Genomic DNA, 21,868 nt, shown 5'->3' with positions numbered 1-21,868 from the left:
GTAAAGAGCATCACTCCACCATTGCAAATCAGGCACCTGTTGAATATACAATGGCACAGCACTATTTCAATGCTCATCTCGCATCTGGTTTTGCAAAGGAAATACCACACAAAATTCAATTATGCAATTGCTCTATGGATTCACACCTTGATTTAATTGTTAGTGTGAGTGATGTATTATTAACATAGGATTTTACTAAGTGCCACTAGATGGCCACTGGTTAAACTGGTTCAGATAAACAAGGTATGCTCATGTAAAATTCAGGTATGCTCATCACACATGATATTCTCATGAAAGTTGCACATCTCATTTAAAGTTACTATGGCTTTTTGGTAGGATTTTGAAAACCAGCATAATTATCCACAACAAAGCCTTTCTTTGCACATTTCCAGTGTGCTGATGTTGAAAATCAATGGGCTAAAAATATTTCTCCAATGAACCCATCTAGTGCTCACCTCCACAGGATAGTCCCCCTGCAGTCTGAACTTCCGGGGCGTTTTGCTGCGTGCAAATTTGCAGCCATTGAAGTACATACTCCAGGAGCAACCGAACGAGAAAGAGGCACCGCAGGTCTCTGGGTCCAGACCCTGACATGCACAGGTACGACTAACAGGAGAGATGAAGAAAATGAGGTAAGTTACAGTCCAATAACATACTATGATACAGAAATTGCTGGTGGTGCTATTATTCAACAGAAAAATACACATTATTTCACCAATATAATAAAGAGGCCATTTTATGCCTTATTACAAAATTTTGATTTTGTTTTCATGCTGGAATGAATTTTTGCACATTTTACATTGTTGTGTCACCTCTTTTCCCAGTCTGTCAATGCTCTGTTAAGTTTCTCTCTATAAAGCCCCTCCTTCTGAAAAGTGCAATGTGCTCTGATTCAGTGTTTCCCAAACTTTTTTCAGTCATGGCACCCTTTGAAAATTTTCTAAATTTTGTGGCACCCCCTCGCATACGTTACGCTAGGGGTGTAACGGTACAGATTTCTCACAGTTCGGTTTGTATCATGATTTTAGGTTCACGGTTTCAGTACGGTTCATTATTTGCTATGTTCAGGGAAAAGGGACTAATAAAAATTAAGAAAATAAGAACAAATAACTTAGGTACAAGCAGACTTGTAGACCTTGTAAAGGTTCCTGCCCCTTTAAGACCTAATGTAAGGATATGCGTTGTCTTTCTCGACTGTATAAAATTCACTTAAGGCATATTCAGACTATGTCTGCTTGGATACTCATCAAGATGGACATGTTGACATACTTTTTGTGTGAGTCTGTCCGTTCAAGTGCAAGACTTGAAAGAGAACTCAATATTCGCATGCTGTGAGACGTGTGCACGCTTTCGGCGGAGTGCACAGAGACAGATGTGAGAACTTGCTGTGAGAACTTGCGATCTCACAACGGCGCAAGTTCTCATTCGCATCTTCTGGCTCTACACCTGGGTGATGACGGCGAAATGACTGGTCATACGGCAGCACACGAATGCATTGAACACAGTTTACAAAGAGAGTTTTGCCCACGTTTTTCTTTTATCATCGCTGTTGTAATGTATCACTGAAGAGCCAGTACGTGTATCCATCGAGAGAAACATACATAAAGCATTATTTTCATGTTACAACTTAACTTATTTAAATAAGGCATACTGTGACGTGTACATTCCCGGAAGAAAACTTGTTTCAGGGAGTTCAAAAACAACGCTTAGTGATATAGATTATTATTTGCAGATATTTTTCATGCTCAAACAGCTAAACAAACATAATTCTTTGGCTTTTATGACATACAACTAAACTAGCCAGGTCTTTTCAGCGGGGGAATGTACAGTTACAAAACTGTAATGTGAAGGAGTTAGTGTTAAGGCTTAAAGAAAGTACTCATGCTTCCCAAACACTTCATCAAGAGCAACCTCCAAATGTTCTTTTGTATTCTTGTGAGGGAGTGTGTAAGTGAATCATTCCCACACACTCTGTCCGTATGTTACTTGTGACTCACTCCTCATTGAGGGCACAGCGGCGGCTAGTGGGCGAGCCATATTTGCAGAGAGTCTGTGTGAGCTCCTGGTACAGCCTGTCAGCCACACCGCGTGGGATCCCCTCCCAGGCCAGGATGAGAATGACTACCACTGCATTCTGACAGCAGTGACCAGCACGCTGCCGCACGAGACACAACAACTTCTCTTCCTCACTTCCTCTGCGTATGATCTGCAGAATTCAACACATGTGCAGAAAGTATATGAAGGAACAGACACTCTGCAAGCTCTTCTTTCTATTTCATATAGATCACTCACCCACTTAGCGATTGGGCAACCCTGTGAGCTCCTCCCCTCTTTACCAGTATACACCACAACCTCCACGCGGACCGCATTGCCTTTCTCGCCATATCTGTGAAGAAAACAGTGTTTTGTGAGCAGTGTTGCCACAGTTACTTTGAAAAAGTAATCTGATTACTGATTACTGATTACTCCTTTAAAAAGTAACTTAGTTACTTTACAGATTACTTGATTTTAAAAGTAACTAAGTTAGATTACAAGTTACTTTATAAGTTACATTCAGCAGTTGCCGACAACACCCCTGACAAAATAGAAATGACAACTGTTTTTGGCAACACACTTTATTGCATTTATGCCCGAGCCTGACGGTCCCGACTTTTTTACGCCCATTTTTTTAGGCTTCTCCTTCGTTTTATATTTATTTTAATAATTAAAATGAACAATGAGATGTGCTGTTGGAAACAACATGAGACCATGATAGCTTGCGCCACTGTCAAGATATGGCTCGCGCAGGGTTAAAGAGTCCGTCTCTTCAGTGCAGCTGCTAGAGTTATGGCCTTTTTACAACTGGTTCCTTCATTCGTTTTCTCTGACCAGGTAGGCCTATCTATCTGATTGCGAAATGACCAGGAGTAGGCTTAATGCCTTCCGAGAGTCTTTCGAGACGTATTTAATTCCGATCACTCAAACAAACCAATTCAGAAGGTGCATGAAAGCATTTCAAACTAAACCGGACAAATGTAAATGTATTGGTTGTTTAAACCACATGTGTAAATTTTACTCCTGGCAAATAATTAAAAAATAAATGTGTGAGAGCTTATGTTGTAGTCAGATAGATAACGGTGCTACTGCAACATCGCTGCAAATGAGTAAAGCAAGCCAACGCAAATGGCCGTAAATGAAACTTTAAAATAAGTCACACAAAACACAATCATCTTCAATATAAATTAATGAGACTAATGATCTTACCAGTGCTTAGGTCGCTCTCTCTCTCTCATATTGCGATCTTTGAATTTGAAATGGGCTGCAGAATAAAATGCTAGAATCTTTTGCTTTGATGTGAACTCCGTTAAATGAGCATATACTGCGGGAATTGAAGATCGGATTTATATTAATTTTGCTGAAGTGTAAGGTAGGCTATAAGACAACCTGCATGTACTTTCTTTTCTTTCTTTTTTTTTATTGTGTAGCCCGTTTCGGGTTTTTTTGAGCGCCGTTGCGAGCAGTAGGCTAATCTATCAGCCTGCCTCAGCTCGTCAAAAATGCCTTTGTGGTGGTATAATAACTAGCCTACTTTGTTTTTGATGTCAAAGTAGTTATATTTCGTTTCGTTTCTTTATTAAGATCATTTCAAAAAATGTTTAGAGCAGTTTTTTGTTTGTTAAATTAAAGTTTTAATTTTTTTATGTGACGACCCAGTGAGTTAACCGCATGTTTAATAGCCTAGTCTCTCAAACCAACTCTTGAATTGTCTTGCCTATATAAAATTTAATTTAACAAACAAAAAATTGCTCTGAACATTTTTCTTAATTAGGTTTATAAAGAAACGAAACGAAAAATAACTACATTGACATTAAAAACAAAACTGAATTATTTTACGGCTGCAACAATGTAAAAAAATAAAATAAATAAAAAACACGGGCTCCAGCTGGACTCGGGCTGAGAATTTTGATAAGCTGTCGGTTTTTACTAAGGAAAATGACTAAAATAGTAACTCACAGTGACTTGGATAAGTAACTTTAATCTGATTACTGGTTTGGAAATAGTAACGCGTTAGATTACTCGTTACTGGAAAAAAGTAGTCAGATTAGAGTAACGCGTTACTATGTAACGCGTCACTGGCATCACTGTTTGTGAGAGTTCTATGTGTGTTAAGCACTCAAACTTTCTATTGCAAAGGATCTCAAAAGATGATGAACCCTTTGCAACAGAGCTCCTTCATAAAATAAAAAGGCAGCTACATACTTTTTCATGTAAAAATACTTTTTAAAAGACGTTTCTAAAATTAAATTATGAGTTGTCTGTATCTTTGCCTATCCACAATTAAGGCCCGTTAACGCCAATGACAATAACTATGAAGATGAGTTTATGATGATAGATACATTTAAAGATATAGTTCAACAAAATGTTCTGAATTTAAAAGAATAGACAACTATAATGGTAAAGAGGAACAAAACCCCTGGAATCACTTTTAGATTTTTCCCCCCAGCTGACGAACGATAAAAAGCTTAAGCATTTAAAGCGGCTGACAACATAACAGCAGCAAATTCTTATAATAAACAGAATGTTATGCATTGGTGTGGATGCTAATATAGCTATCTTTATAGTTATCAATCTTTATGTGAACAGGCTTTTACACAAATGTTAAATATATAAACTTATTAGAAAACTATGCAGATTTTAATTTCTGGTGAATTTAATTTTGAATGCAAAAAAAGAAGACCAATCAGAATTCACTATGCAGATAGGGTTATTTTATCTATAATATTTAGGGTTTGGGGTCTGAAACAAACTCTAACAAGAAAGTTTGAGAATGATCAATATACAGTAGTGTCATACTTCTAAATGCATGGATGATGGGAAATAGTATCGCCACAACATCAGCCTGCAATAATTATAGCAGCTCAGTAGTAACCTCACAACCTCTGTGGTGAGAGTCACTCTATGGGCCCCTATGAACTCAGTTATGGGCTTCCTGTTTCAACTTCTAGAGAGCATGAAAGTGTGTTTCTGCTAAAAACGCATCTGTGGTTACTAGATTGGATGCAGCGAAGTCTACAGCTACATGTATACTTATCTGCTAATGTCAAAAACATTGCACAACCGGGTTACATAGTCGGTATGATTTGGTTGCCATATGCTAAAGTTATTGATAAAAACAAGTTACCTACATTTACATGCAATCTAATAATCAGTAATTCAAATTACTAATAGATCAAGAGGTTAAGTCTGCAAACTGACCATCATAATTGATCTAAACTACAATAATATTTAAACAGTAATAATTAATATTAAATAATAATAATTATTACTTTTTATATATTAAATAATTGAATAATACTTTAATTGAATAAATATTTAAAATAAATATTAAGCAATAAATGCTTCTTTAAAAATTAAAAACATGTCAAAATACAGTTCTCCATTTAAACATTTGGATATGTAGAGAAAAAAAGGGATCAGAAGAAAGATAAAAGTTAAACAATAAATGTACAAATTATATTTCAAATTAAAGAATAAATGTATACGACGTGTAAATATAAAATAATGTATTTAAATATAAAGTTTTATATTTTTGTGATGGAGCCGGTGAAATCATTATTGCATGTAAACATAGCAGTTGAGATCCACTTTACCTGTTCTCCATCATCTCTCTCACTGCTGCTATATTCGGGCCAGATCCAAGGTGAGTGTAGTATGGACCTTCCTCTTTCTCAATTATATGTTCTGTAGAGGCAAATCGTGGTCGTAGATTAATTGAAAGAACTTTTAGCAAACTTTTATTTCAAGTTATGATATGGCTAATTTGACTTACCCACACAGTCACAGGAGGGCAGCTCTGCGGATTGTTTAGAGGGGGTGTTGAGGAGATTCTTGGTTGGTGTGTCCAAAAACCTCATTGGAGACTCCAAAAAGTTGTTGAGCGTGTGCTTGGTGGGAGTCTGTTCTCCAGTGTACGCCACGTCACCATTCTCCAAATGTACACTGGATGTGGACAACACTGTAACACCTCCAGACTTCTCCACTTTGTAAAATCCATTTTGATTCGTGTGCAAGTGCTGATGATCATTTAAGCCGTTCAATTTATGGTACATACCTGGGCTTTGCGGTAAGTCTTTACAGGGCTCACTGGCCATGGTTTGCTGAGGTTGTTGTTTAGCACCATGATTTAGCACATCGTAGTTTTTCGATACCTGAGAAATCATTTGTTGTTCACATTCATGCCCCGGCCACTGGCTAGCACCAAAATGGTCATTAGTATGATTGTGAAAGAGTCCGTTTGGTGGCGGTAAAGAATGACTTTGAGCTCCATGCTCGTATTTAAAGTGAAAGCCGTTCTGCTTACCAGAACCTACAATGTCCAAATGCTCTTTTTTCAAAGAGTTGTTGTAGTATAAGAGTTGCCTGTTCTCGTGTTGAGCCTCCGCAATGTATTTTTTCAGGTCTATCTGAGCTTGTGGAAGAAACGGACTCCTCTTGTGCTGTAACCTCATCTTTTGTTGCGAAATGGCTTTCTGAATCGCGGCCTTGAGTGGGGTTTTCCTGTTGGGCGTCCTCTTGGCCAATGGAATCCTACAATGATTGCCCTCGATCTCGGCAGCTTTCTTCTTCGACATTCTAGGTTTTGCTGGTGTCATTTTAGGTTGCCTTTGCTTTTTCAAATGCTGCCCCAAATAATTATGATTGCATTTCGTTGTCTGAGAAGGCATACCTTTCGGAGGACTGTTTTCCGAGACTTGCATCTGCCTTGATTCAATCATGAAGGCAAGCTGCACCAATTGAGCCGCGACTTCCTCCTCGTCCCTCTTTCTCGAGATGGGAGTCGCTTCTCCATGCTTATACTTCTTAAAAGTGCCGTCTAACCTATCAGCTTTACAAAGTGCTTGGCCGTTTCTTCGGTTTTCCGCGGTATATGCTAGCTTTTCACATTCTGAGCTGGCCACCAGAAGATCCTTCAAGGAAAGTTTTCTGGGGGTAGAGGCACAGCGCTGACTTTGACACTGGGTGAAGTTGGATGGCCGGTTCAGAGGGCTGCGGATGACAGAAGTCTGATGCAATGATGAACTGATTACAGAGACTTTGTTAGAGAAAACATCTGAAACTGGTTTAGCCTCTCGAAGAGGTATGTGGTTGCTTGAAGCGGAGTATGTAGATGTTTCGTGCTGAACGTCCTGACTCTGGTTTTCTATGTCAAAGGGCACTGTTTGTAGGGTAGCTGCCAGTTGGGTCAAGGCCTCAATCGCTATAGCCTGATCAACGCTAATATTCCTATGCTGGACCAGAGACTGGACACTGGGTAAAGATAGTGCAATGTTATCATTCTGAGGAGGTTCTTCAGGACTTTCTCCTTGATTTAACGGACACTGATATGGTTCTTCTTTCGGCTCAGTTTTTAAACACATGTCTGAGGCCTGAGGCCCAAAAAGCCTCTCTTCTAGACTCTTCCTATCTGTACTGGAGAAGCAGACCACAGCTGCTAGTGTAGATAAAGCATCCTCGTAGCACTCACTAGATTCTAAATGCTTTGAGTGCTGGTCATCAATCTCAACCCACTGCTCCTCCAGTTTGATCTTCTTCAGAGGAATGGTCTGTTCTTTAACTTCCTCGAGTTTGTGAGTTTTGTTAAACGTAGATCTATGGAATATGGCATGTGGCTCGGTGGGATCCACATGTCTCTCAGTGTTTGGTTTCATGTGTTCAGCACCATTATGAGGGGTTAGAGAGATGGTGTGAGGAAGAAGTACATCTGTGGTCCTGGAATCCTTTCCAGGAGGTGCTGGTAACAAGCCATGCTCAGATGGAACATTGTGTGTTAAAGATATGTAATGCGCCTCTTCCTCTGGTGCGGGACAGGTCTCTGCCATCTGCTCTGAGCTTGTGCCATTTACTGAGTTTGCCTCTGACTCAACCTGCAGTGGAAAAATAAAGAGATGCTTCAGCATGTTTTGACTGTGGTGTGAAGCAATACATACTGCAATTAGTCATTGCAACTTATGACAGCTGGTGCCACAGTGGATAGTCACTTACAACTTATAATACGTGAATAACTTGAATAATACATGAAAAAAACTCAAAAACAAAACTAACATTTAGTTAATTCATCATATTATAATAAAAAATTGCTAAATGTCCACTAAAAGTTCACAAAACTCTTTACTGTCTTAAACATAATTTTTTTTAGGTAATCGAAAGCCTGATTTACTCATGAGTCTATATTTTAAGACTAATGAGTGCAAATGAACATCATTAAAAAAGATTCAATTTAAAATAAATGCTGTTCTTTTTTTCCTTTCATCAAATGTTTTAGATGAACCGTTTTCAAAATTGATAATAATCATAAATGTTTCTTGAGCAGCAAATCATCATATTAGAATGATTTCTAAAGGATCATGTGACACTGATGACTGGTGTAATGATGCTAAAGATTCAGCTATAAATAAAATAAATTACATTTAAAAATATATTAAAATAGAAACCCAGTTATCTTACATTTAAATAATATTTCACAATATTATTGTTTTTTTTGTGTTTTTAATAAAAAATAAATGCAGCCTTTGTAACTGTAGCATAAGAGACGACTTCTAAAAACATAAAAATTCTCACCGACCAAAAACGTTTGAATGGCAGTGTATGTACGGGTCAGGAGACATGATTAACTGCATTATTATTTGTTTTAATTATTATTATTTACGCTATGTAATTAATTTTACACTATGTAATTTTTAAATACAAAATAAAACAAAATTCTATTAAAGAGAGAGCGCAAAAAATCCAAACCATGGCTTTATTTTACCCAAATATACTTTGAGAAACCTATAAAAATAATTTACATAAAGAAAAGTTGTATAAAAGCTGTTTAACCTCCCTTTATTAACCTCCCAGAGCCGTGAGGAGCACGTTATTTGACGAACAGACATTTTTTATGGTCTTTAAAAACAGAGCTACCATTACTGCCATTATAAAGCTTGGATTAGCCAAGATTAGGACATTTTTAAATATAACTCCGATTTTATTCGTCTGAAAGAAGTATGTCATATACACCTGGGATGACCTATTAGAGGCAATGAATGTTTTCATTTTTTCATCTCTGTCAGTATGCCACACGTGAATGTGTTTCAGTATTTTGGTTCAACACAATATAGAATGTAAAACCTATGGGATGCACGTACGATTACACATTTGACAGATGCTTTATCTAAAACAAATGATGTTGCATTCAAGGTATACATTTTACCAGTTTACCGGAATCTAACCCATGACCTTCGTGTTGCTATTGACAGCCCTAATTTGAATATATCATAATGTGGACATTATTGGAAATGCTCATTATAGTCTCATAATTATTTTCCATACCAGAAAATAAAGAGGCAATGAAGAGAGAGAGATAGAGATAGAGAGAGAGAGAAAACCAGCACATTAGTGTCTTCAAGGCACGCTTGCCTTACTGTAACCCAAGTACCTCTCATAAAACACAATTTTAATACTCGCATAAAACAGCGTGCATGAGATGATTAAATACATGGAGGAGTCAGTCAGTCACTTTGCGAGGAACTGTGGGTTTTATGTTTTTTATATTTAGGCAAATTTGTCTCTCAGTACAGTGTGTAAATAATTTCAGCAGCATCAACAATGTAGTATTCAGGAAAACTCCTTCATGTATCATTAACATTTATGCCAGCAGAAGGCTGATGCAATAGAGGGGTCGAAACAACAGTGAGGCAATAACTTGGCAGCTGCTGCAACTTATTACTGGGGGGAATAGGAAGAGAATGGAAATCGGCTCCTCTGATGTTCCCATCCAGTACTGAAACAAAAGCGCTCCACATCAGATGACTAAAACTACTTTCAATAACAAAGTAACTTAACTTAATAGGAGGCCTGTGTGCGAATGTTTAGATATTTTGCTTCCTACCATGCAGAAGCCCACCGTTTTGTTTTTTATCAGCAACCTGTTCATGCCTGCAGATGATCTGAGGTTTAATTCAGTAGAATGTGAGCAACACTTTGACTCTGCAGACATGAAGGCTGCAAATCAGATGTCTTTTGTTTGTGCAAATTCTGGGTAAACTTGCAAAGTACAGCAAGAAAGACAACACCTAGAGAAAGATAGACCTGAGCTCTTGAGCTCAGTCATTTTCTAGAAAAAGCTTGAAGTTAAAACCATACTTTTGTAGATGGATGATGAAGATATATAATAGATAGACACTGCAACAGAGGTAAAAGGGTTTTTCCATCTAATTTAACAACAACAAAAAATTACAGGTCAAATTAAATACTGTTGCATTTTTTGCCTTGTTGACTGGATAATGCAATATTTAAAAAATGAAATTGTGCCATTGGGAGCTATCTGTATCTGAAATAACCTTGACGAAATGTAATATTGCTTGATTAAGGTGCCGTTTACTTAACACCATTATTGTCACGGGTGTGTGCAGGCAGCAAGACAAATACAGATGAATCAAGTTCAAAACTTAGTTTAACTGCAAATAACACAACTTAACATAACCGTGACCCGGACAAGGAGTGCAGGAGAAGGAACAACTTAAATAGTGAACACAAACGAGATGATTAAACAGACAGTTGAACTAAATGAAATCATAATGACGTTAACTAGGGAGACTGACAAAGAAACGGGAATGGTGACATAACGACCCCTCAAAGGCACGCCCTTGCACCATAACATTGTGACACATAGGGAGAAACGGAGAGGGGGCGAGGAGATGGCAAAACGATGCGGGAAGGTAGAAGAGAAGGGATGGTGACAAGATGTGGCGAAGGGATGGTGATGGCAGGATGACGTAACCAAGGGATGGTGATGGTGTGACAACGATCCCCTGATGGCGAGGATGGCTGGCCGATGGCACAGACCCACAGTATCCCAGTGCTAACGAGTACCGTAACCGGCTCGGATTATCAGAGGGCTGGGGTGAGCGACGACAGAGGTGATGTCGATGGGAAGGAGGAACCTGCTGCAGCCAAAGAGGTGGAGGGATGGAGCGTCCTGGCAGGGCATTCCCAGAGATGCCACAGGGCAGCACTCATCCAGTAGGGCTGGGGCTGGAGGACTGGCTGAGCTCTGTGGTGGTGGTGAAGCAATCAAACACAGTGGAAATTCTGAACAGACTGATGAGTAATGGTTCTTTTTGAACAATAAAGATGATTCAGATAACGGGTGGGATTATTCCGGGTATGACTATTCTGATTCAGATACCGGGTATGACTATTCCCTAACGTCAGTCCTCTGCTCCACTTCTTGGGCGATGGTCAGCTCTGTCCTCTGGTACTCGGGCTCACGTGACTAGTGGTGAAATGGGGTCTGGCAGTGGCCTGGATCGGGGCCACACACTCTTCAGATACCGGATGAGGGCTTCTTTCCAGGTCAATCCGCTGGTGTCTGGGAGGTCAACAGGATGGTGAAAGTTCACCCCACCCCCAATGTTCCAGAACATTGATTTCAGGGTCTCGTCATCATAGAGGCAGGTGACGGCAAGACAAAAGATGTTGGTGAACAAGTTGAGGAAATCGATGCTCTCCTGAGTCACCAAAATAAGTCGAATGCTTATTTCCATTATGGAGGTCCGTCATTTGTCACGGGTGTGTGAAGGCACGAAGACGAACACAGACGAATCAAGATGAATTCTCAAGATGAGAGAGACAGACAGACAGAATGGTGAAGACAAACAAGATGATTAAACAGACAGCTGAACTAAATGAACTAAACTCAAAATGACGGTAACCAGGGAGACTGAACTAAGAAACTTGTGACATAAAAACCAATTGAAAGTCCATGAACAAAACTAAACAGAATAGTGATGGTTATCAACTAAAAGCGTTTTAATGCGCTTTGGCCGTTCTTTTACATAACAGTGGCATTTTCGGGACCTGAAAACAATTTTTTGTTCATGTTTCACGACGTTTTTGAAAATGGTTTTGAAAATGAAACGTTTTTGAAAATGATTGTGTTATCTCTGTGTAAACTACAAAAACGTGAATTTGTATATTACGTGTTCAGTCTTGCATATTTCTTTTAAAAAAAACATTGGCAGCACGAATAAAGATCGTTTTGGCAACGTTGTCGCCTGTACGTTGAAAACACAAAGGAAAAACTTGTAAAAAAAACAAAACACTCTGTTGTACATTTATCAGCAACTGACAATGAAAAGCACTTTAGACACGGCTAATCCAATCATAATTTAGAATAAAACTATTTGTTTTAAAATGAATCATATTATTTAGAATAAAACAAGCAATTTTAATTCTACCACATAAAGTACATTTTTAAGGTTACCTGACAATTTTTTTTACAGTGTCAATTAAGTTAAACAATACAATTTTTGATAAACTTGATAGAATTTATGTCATTAATGACTATTTTATATTAAGTCCCAGACCGTATGCAAGCGTATGCACACCATAGTGTCCATGTCCAGAAAGGGAATAAAATCATCATCAGAGTAGCCCATATGTGACATCAGTTAGTTAATTAGAATCTCTCGAAGCATCGAAAATACATTTTGGTCCAAAAATCAAAAAACTTTATTCAGCATTGTCTTCTCTTCCACGTTTGTTTTCAAACCTCAAATAAAGATTCAAACGGTCATGATTCAGCGTATTGATTCGTGATTCTGATCGCCAATTACACGTGATTTCTGCAGTTTGACACGCGATCCAAATCATGAATGCTTCAAGAGATTCTAATTAACCAACTGATTACCTTTCTGGACATGGACAGTAGTGTCCATACACTTGCATGCGCTCTGGGACTAAATATAAAATATCTTCAACTGTGTTCTGAAGATGAACGGAGGTCTTACAGGTGTGGACCGACATTAGGGTAAGTCATTAATGACATAAATTTCATTTTTGGGTGAACTGATCCTTAACAGCGCTCTAAATGATAGAGGGAAATGCTGCTATCGTCACATTTTTTAAATTTCAGTACCGACTTGGTACTGAAGTACCAGTACTTTTGACAACTCTACTCTCAACTAAATTAACACATTTCATCTTTAAATCCATTTAAATCCACAGATAATTCAGCAGAAAATGTGAAAAAACTGGGTCTGGGTCTGATTATAAGCAGACCTACACCAACTGCTCAAATTACAGTCTTATGGTAACCGTGTCCAAAACGTATATGTTTATAAATAACACAAGAACGTGTATAAAGGAAGTACAGATGGCTGCATACTTTTAAATTCATACGAGTCAAAAACACATTATACATTACAATGTTCTGAAACACAGAAAAAATGTGCTTTTTATTAAAAAAATCACAAGCCATTAAGAGGGACGGTTTGATCATTCTCAGCACGTCAAGCCTCTCACAGCAGTGCTTATGTGGCTTTGTTCTTGATTTGTTGTGTCTGAAGCCTTGAAAACTCAAAAAAGTCACACTTTGACTTTGTCTCCTTTTCATTGTAGTAACAGCTCCCCCCAAACACACCCCTAGCAACAGCGCACGTACTGCCAATATCCAAAGAAGTCTCCCTTAGGAAGCGTTACCAGGGAAAGTTAGAGCAGAAGGGGAGTTCCAACCCCAAACAGAGCAAGAGGAGGAAAACCCTGACACACTGTGTATCTCACCGAAGAGTGTCCACATGCTCATTCAAAAATACAAATCAAAGCAATGAGAGCACAGCACAGAGGGCAGAAATATCACAAGCATCTTTTATCACGTCTTTATCATTTAGCAGGTACCGGGAGAAGTTAACAATCATCCCGAAAACCCGAACGTGCACCTTTATGCTGAGTTGCTCGGTTATAAACCCCCTCAGAACACATCAAAGGCTGGTAGTTTTGCTCAAACTGCTTTGCGTGCACTCTTTCACAGCGCCGAGCTCTCGCCGTTACGCGAATTCTAAAAACGTACGCTTCCTTCCTGAAGCGCGTGTGTAGTTTCTCTGAAGTTATGAGGTTTCTTCATTCATACGCTCTTGCTTTCCTGTTTCAGAACTTCACTACGGAGAAAAAAACTCACGGCGCAGGTGAACACACACTCGTGGCTGCCCCATCAGCCAAGATAAACTCTTAAGACACTGATTTCAGATGTTGCATTAAAAGAACCGGAAAGCACAACATTTTCTGCGCCTAAAAACTTAAGGAAAGGAAAACAAAACATTAGGGTCTATTACCTTAGAACCTCGCTCTTTTTGTGGTTTGGAAATATCCTTGCACCCTACCTGAAATAAGGACCAAAGCATTAACTGAGCCACATAACTGATGCAGCAATGACAACAAGAGCATATACACACACATACAAGCGCACAAAGCTCCCAGCGCACACACTCTCCTCGGAGCATCTGTTTGAGACAATAGCCATTAAAAGACAGTCTGGGGTTGTAGTTGTACCTTCTCATTCCTCAGAGGCAGACCCTCTATTTTGGGCAGCATAATCCTAAAAGGTAGCCATCTTGCCTCCCTCAGCTTCAGAAGAATAAGTGGCCATAGTGGCAGATGCAGAGCGAGCAGCACAGGTTTGCATGATCAGTGCAGAGTAAAGAGACTTTGGACAGCCGCTGCCGCAGACACCCGATGCATGCCTCTCGCAGACGCAGACAGCAGCCCGTCAGCCAATCGCGTAGGGACTCTAGCGGCTTGTAAATGTATCAGCCATGCCTAAACCCTTCTAAACAAAGGATCCCCTATGTGGTTTCTTACTCTACAAGTACGCACGAGGGAGAGCGTTAAGCTGTGGTTCGGACACTCACGACACCGGACTGGAGTTCAAAGCCAGTAGAGGAGGGAAGAAAAAGGGTCTAACTCACTATTTTTAGAAACCCACAAAAGTTCCCACACACATTATAAGAGGCATTTTGATCTTATTATAATAGCGGTGCAAAATGTAAAATAACTAATTATAATTTATTTCTAAATATTATATAATTTAGAAATGTTTAAATAATAATTAAAATGATACATATAAACAATACATAATCTAATTAAAAATAGAATTGTATTTTATACATTTAATTTAATTTTACATTTTCTTTCTAACAATCTTGTATGTAGAAAGACATTATCAATACAATAATTATATTTAATATTTATTATTACTTATTACAATATAATTATAGGAAAGTGTCTTTGCCCTATATATATATATATATATATATATATATATATATATATATATATATATATATATCATATTTTATATATGTATATATAAATAAAGTATAATGTAAGTAATAATAGTAAATATTATGATAAATAATAATCTAGAAAATTGCTAGAAGTATATTTATATATTTATTAGTCTAAAGTTATTCCAATGATAAATACAGAGCTGCAAACATCACATTTTGTCTTCAATAAAAACAAAGAGAAACTATAAAATTCACACTTAACATTACATTACATTTTTAGAGCATTTACCCCTATTCTTGCAGTAAATCTAAAATAAAATTATTCTTAAAAAAATGTAAAACCCGGCTTAGCCCATCCATGATGCAATACAACATGGATAACATGTTAAAAATAACATGAGGGACAAAGCCAAAGTACATATGACTAAGCGTGGTGCCACACACAGCTGTTTTTATAAATGACGTCACAGCAAGGCACACTCTCCTTTTTCTATGAGGATGTCAGACGCTTCAGGGCAAGCAGTCGTGCTCTCTATCTCTCCATGGAGACGCGTTTAGAGTGGATGTGACAGCGCAGCCGCAGACCCTCCACCGCTGCACTGCAGCTGTCACACGATGTACTGTTCAGCCCAGTCTGCCAGCACACACCAACTTCTACACACAAACATATGGCTGAGGAGGTCAGATGAGGACAAGGGAACGAAAGAGCTACTTTTAGCACTAGAGCAGCTATTGAATACAAACACCAGAGAGCTGGCTAATACAAATGCAACTGTATTATTTGACATATATTTGATATATATGAACTATTTATGCAAGTGCTGTCAAATATTTAATCGCATCTAACATTAAAAGTCTGTGTTTATATAATATATGTGCTTATTAGTATTATATATGTGTGTGCATATACATTATGGCCTTCTCTAATATTGTGTTGGTCCCCCTTTGGCTTTCAAAACAGCCCTGACTTGTTGAAAACTCCACTAGACCATTGAGGGTGTGCTGTGGTATCTGACACCAAGATGTTAGCAGCAGATCCTTTAAATCCTGTAAATTGCGAGGTGGGGCCTCCACGGATTAGATTTGTTTGCCAAAGCATCACACTGCCTCTGCTGGCTTGCCTTCTTCCCATAGTGGATCCTGGTGCCATGTGTTCCCCAGGTAAGCAACGCACATGCACCTGGCCATCAACGTGATGTAAAAGAAAACGTGATTCATCAGACCAGGCCACCTTCTTGCATTGCTCCATGGTCCAATTCTGATGCTCACATGCCCACTGCTGGTGCTTTCGGTTGTGGACAGGTGTCAGTATGGACACCCTGACTGGTCTGCGGCTATGCAGACCCATACACAACAAACTGCGATGTACTGTGTCAACCAACATTAACTTCTTGAGAAACTTGGGCTATAGTAACTTGTCTGTTTGATCGGACCACACGGGACAGCCTTTGCTCCCCGCGTTCATCAATGAGCCTTGGAGCCATGACCCGGTCACCAGTTCACCACTCTTACACTGGACGACGGTTGATACTGACCACTGCAGACCGGGAACACCCCACAAGAGCTTTTGGAGATGCTCTGACCTAGTTGTCTAGCCATCAAAATTTGGCCCTTGTCAAACTCGCTCATTTCCTGCTTCTAACACATCAAATTGGAAGACAAAATGTTCACTTGCTGCCTAATATATCCCACCCACTAACAGGTGTCATGAGGAAGAGATAATCAGTGTTATTCACTTGACTTTCAAAAGTTATGCCTGATCTGTTGCTGTGCAGATGAGTGTAACAGTAATAGTAACAGTAACGGATTTTTTTTTTTGGATGAAAATAGTGTTATGTAAGACGCCCCAAAGTAAATAGCTAATGATCTCCAACCCCTGAAATTAATCTTATTTTAGCTGGACAATAATTCTTTTTTAGAGCTGATGTACAGCCAAAACAATCTCTCCCCCATTGATTTCCTAGTAACAATATAAAGCTGCTTTGAAACAATCTATATAGTAAAAGCACTATATAAATGAAGGTGACTAGACTTGTATTTAGCACTGTAGACAGTATCCCATGTCTGTTTTGTTGAGTCAATAAAATGACTGTTTGTAGTAACAGAAGGTGGTAAGACAGGTTATATTTTGAATTAATAACCGTTGAATGTTAAACTGGTTTATCTGGATTACTTCGTATTTTTGAATTTGACCCATTTGTTGTTGATTTTTATTAATAGCAGCAAATGCACGTTGATCTATACACTTTTTCATGGTTTTTACATGAGCATTTGTTATTAATCAGGTCATTTTCTAACGGATTCTTGCCTAGCTGAGAGTGAATCTAGTCCATGTGGGTCTAAACGAAGACATTTCAACTAATCCTCACTCTAGATGAAACTTCACTCCAAAGCGTAACCTGCATAATAGACTGACCATCTCTCTGTGAGCATGTGTCTAAAGCAGCCATCCATAATATGTCTGCCTGCTGTGACCTGTGATGGCTGAGCATTGTTGCAGCGCTTTGTGTGATAACAAGTGAGGTGGCTGATGGAAATCGGTTTGAGTCGTGCAGTGAGTCAGCTGCCTTGAGACAGTTTTTTTCACGCTTGCATCAACGGACAATGGAGTTGTGGTATTCTCCTTGACAATGGACATAAAGGCTGAATCTGGTTAATATTCTGATGACTGCTGAAAGCTAGATAACGGTACAAGTGACAGTGCATTTTCCATGTAAAGTAGTCTTCTTGTGACTAATTCATATATTAATCCCTACATGTTTAATCATGTCCTACTCGTTGATAAATCATCTGCCTTACAAAAAAAATCTGATTTTGTTTTAGTTTCTTAAAGGGATAGTTCACCCAAAATGTAAATTAATTGAACTGCTTTCATGCCGTTCCAAACCGGTAGTACAGTAATCATCTCTATCTCTTTAATTTTATGGAAAAGAGCAGCTTGGACATTCTGTTAAATTTCTCCTTTTAGGCTCCACAGATGATAGAAAGCTAGCTTGACAAGCCAGACCCACATCAAGATGTTTGGTCTGGAAACTCACAATTGTCACGGCTCAATCCGAGGGGCGGGATAAACGGTTGTCTTTCAAACTCCTTCTGCACACAATTGGATAGCGCAACAAATAACCAGAGCAACGTGAAGCGGAGCTGATAGATTAAACTATCTATATCCGGTCAGCAAAACTCTGAACACATCTTCCCTTTTTAAGAATGACTTCAATGCCGATCTTTGTTCTTTACTCAAAGAAAAGCTTAACTCCAAGTCTTCCAGAGTCGTAGCAAAAGCCGATTCGAAAGACCGCCGTTTGCCAGCTTCTTTGTTTACAAATAGCACACAACTCTGCCGTCATTACGTTAAGCCCGCCCACCGACTCTATACACGATGTGATTGGCCTGACCAGAGTTTGGCGTTTACAGCTCAGAAGTGTATTGAGAGTTGCTAGATGATACTCGCGGCAGATTAGATTTGCTGCCGCTAGGGTGCATCTAGATTTCTAGGCTAACAGAAATCCATATACAGGTTTGCAACTACATGAGGGTGAGTAAATGACAGAACATTCATATTTGGCTTAACAACACTTTCCAGAATTTTACTTCCCTCACGTGTACTTGATTGCCAATTGCAGAAACGTGTCCATATGGTGAGCTTTTAAAGCTGCAAACAGCCCCTAAGCCACTGTACTGTTTCTCGAGGTGTTACCTGCAGACTGACCAACTACTCAAACCAGAAAAACACCATCAACAATTGTGCATGTCAAGAGATGTAAGTGGAAATCCACCTACATCCCTCTGAATCACTTGGACTCTTTATCACTTTAACTGATGTAAAAAATAACATTAATCTGATAATGCCCTTCATCAATGTTCATTATCAAAAATACCTGTAAATTGGTTCTGGCAATTTACCAGTAAAGGAAGTTGTAACATTACCTGTGCTGTGTGTGAACGCAGAATGAAGATTACCGGTATATTTATGTATAAAATCAGAATGCACTGATGTAAAAAGTCTGCTTTGGGCAAATCACAAAGACTTATGAAGAAGATGTGATAACGCTGCACTGTTTAAATGTAAGGTGTTTAAAGGGTTAGTTCACCCAAAAAGAAAATTGATGTCATTAATGACTCACCCTAATGTCGTTCCACACGTGTAAGACCTCCGTTCATCTTCAGAACACAGTTCAAGATATTTTATATTTAGTCCCAGAGCACATGCAAGTGTATGCACACTATACTGTCCATGTCCAGAAAGGGAATTAAACACATCATCAAAGTAGTCCATATGTGACATCAGTTAAATAGTTATAATCTCTTGAAGCATCGAAAATACATTTTGGTCCAAAAATCACAAAAACTACTTTATTCAGCATTGTCTTCTCTTCCGTGTTTGTTTTCAGACCTCAAATAAAGATTCAAATGGTGATGAATCAGTGGATCGATTTATGTTTCGGATCGCCAATGTCACGTGATTTCAGCAGTTTGGCCATTTAACACACGATAACTAACCCTTACCCTAACCTAACCCTAACCATCTAACAAAGTTATCATATTTGGTTAAATGAAGTCGGTGTGCCACCTACAGGCCTTTTGGGTGAAAGTGTAGGTTGGTAAACAACATGTAAAATGGCCACACTGTAAAAAATTATTTAGAAAAAAAGTTACCTGGTTGCTTTAAAATTTTGAGTTCATTGAAATTAAAATTTTGAGTTAATACAATGAACATTTTTTGAGATTCGACAACCTTTATTAAAATATTATTAAAAGATGATGTAAGCATATTGGGTAATTGTGTGTGTTTTATTTCTGATGACGCAGTGAAACATGCCAAATAGTGCTATTTTCATGATTTATCACATGATTTATGTGGTTCAGATACAATACTATTTTGAGTTTCTATTTATTAAACAAATTTCCTTCATTGTATCAACTCAAATTTTTAATTTCAAAAAACTCAAAATTTTAAGGCAACCAGGTCACTTACTTTTTTAAAGGGGGGTGAAATGCTGTTTCATGCATACTGAGCTTTTTACACTGTTAAAGACTTGGATTCCCATCCTAAACATAGACAAAGTTTCAAAAACTAATGTTGGACGTTTGATGGAGTATTTCAAAAGTGTCAAAAATACTCCTTCCGGTTTCTCACAAGTTTCGGAGAGTTTTTTTCGAGTTTGGGTCTACTTGACATTAAAAGAACGGAAGTTCCTTGTATGGACCGTACGGGCTCTTCTCCCGGTAGGGTGCGTGTGCGTGTGACTAGAGCGAGAGAGAGGAAATGCACGCCCATAAACACTCTCTCAGGTGCAGATCCAGTCCTCCGTGAAGACTTATGTCGCGCGCCGCGCTCCACTTTATTCCTATGGGTGACGTCGAGCGACTTCAACGCTTCAGCACAGCATTCCGGGAAGGCAGCGCTGCATTTGAACCGATTTGAACGCAGAAATGACGGGAAGCTTCACAGCATCGCTTCAGTCGCGTCTCAAAGTGGATTTACAGGCCACTGCTGTCACAGGACTTCACCAAATCATACCAAAGAAGTGTGTTTTTGACGGAGCGGTCCCAGCGATAAAGGTTCGGTCCTGCTTTGGAAGCAGCCGGTGAGTAAATCTGCTTCAAATGTCTATGCTATTGGCTCGTCGCGTGAGTAAACATCAGTAAACGACACGATCGCGTGCTTCGTCATTCAAATGCGCTAACGGTTACTCCATTGTTGTTCTCTGTTGTATAACGTTACACTAGTCTGACTCTGACGTGCAAAACCGTTTTGCTTGCTACTTCTAAGGTCTAGTCGCATACAATAGTCCATAAACCAAATCATGTCCTCATAAACTGCTTGTAAAGACAAAGAAATGTTGACAGGCCCCTAAATACAGTACATACCACTAGGGATGGCTCGATACCACAATTTTGGCTTCGGTACGGTACCACAATCTAATACCGAAGTACCGATATTAAATCGATACCACAAGGTCTGATATTAGCGCGGGTATATTGCACGCGAATGAGAACAATTATGCAAGTTTTGAGTTTATAAAGTGGGAAATTACCACAAATGTTTATTAGTAAATTAATTAGCAAAGCTTATCACATCAAATCAGTCATTTGAAAACTTTCTTGTGAGAAATAATTTCAGCAAAAATCTCTCAAAATTAGCAAATTGCTTCTGGTTTTAAAAGACATTGCACTACACTAAAGCAATCTGCATAATCCGATTCAACATTTCACGCTCGTCTCGGGATGGAGAACGGAAATCATTTGAACACGCAAGAGATTTTATAGCATTTCGTAAGTTACAGGAGATATGAGCTCATACCACACACACACACACACACACACACACACACACACACACACACACACACACACACACACACCTGTCACTTATGTCCGTCTTTAGTGAGTATTCACATAAACACAGGCGGTTGTGTCTAACGCGAATGTAAATAGTGCAATAGTATGCGTGCAAATATAATGAGATCTAAATGTCATTGGTTGAAACAAACGCTGGAGATTGTGATATTCGATCTTATGTTACTCTATGTGTGTGCGTTGATCAGTGTAAAAAGAAAATAAATGTCTAAATGAGATGGTTTGAATGATTCACTGACCTGTCGATCTCTTAAGAAGTCTTAAAGTCAGGATAGTGACAGATGCTTCTTGGCTAGGTTTGATGGCTCTTCATCAGTTTTATAAGCAAAGTCATTACAATTTTCACTTCTACTCCTCTCTTTATTAATTCGTTTTGGGCATCTTTAGTGAGATTCAACTGCTTTATCCATTTTGTCCGTCTATGT

The 21,868-nt window shown here is 38.8% G+C and overlaps 1 protein-coding gene across 4 annotated transcripts in view; it reads right to left on the bottom strand.

Annotated features, from left to right (window-relative positions):
• The window catches only part of tet1 (tet methylcytosine dioxygenase 1), a 55,895-nt gene that overhangs the window by 8,343 nt on the left and 25,684 nt on the right, over window positions 1–21,868 (bottom strand). For 2 of the 4 annotated variants that reach the window (XM_067422489.1, XM_067422491.1), the window contains 5 exons: window positions 5,810–7,904; window positions 5,631–5,721; window positions 2,293–2,386; window positions 1,998–2,206; window positions 456–606 (listed from right to left, as the gene is read on the bottom strand). In XM_067422489.1, the coding sequence (XP_067278590.1) occupies window positions 456–606; window positions 1,998–2,206; window positions 2,293–2,386; window positions 5,631–5,721; window positions 5,810–7,904 (2,640 nt within the window). Of the gene's footprint in view, window positions 1–455; window positions 607–1,997; window positions 2,207–2,292; window positions 2,387–5,630; window positions 5,722–5,809; window positions 7,905–14,129; window positions 14,193–14,346; window positions 14,651–21,868 lie in introns of those variants that run through there. The other 2 variants (XM_067422490.1, XM_067422492.1) reach the window with 2 other exon arrangements.

This window comes from Pseudorasbora parva, chromosome 17 (assembly GCF_024679245.1).
Source record: "Pseudorasbora parva isolate DD20220531a chromosome 17, ASM2467924v1, whole genome shotgun sequence".
Lineage (NCBI taxonomy): Eukaryota > Metazoa > Chordata > Actinopteri > Cypriniformes > Gobionidae > Pseudorasbora > Pseudorasbora parva.
The sequence above is the reverse complement of the archived record's forward strand: the minus strand, read 5'-3'. Positions and strand labels throughout refer to the sequence as shown.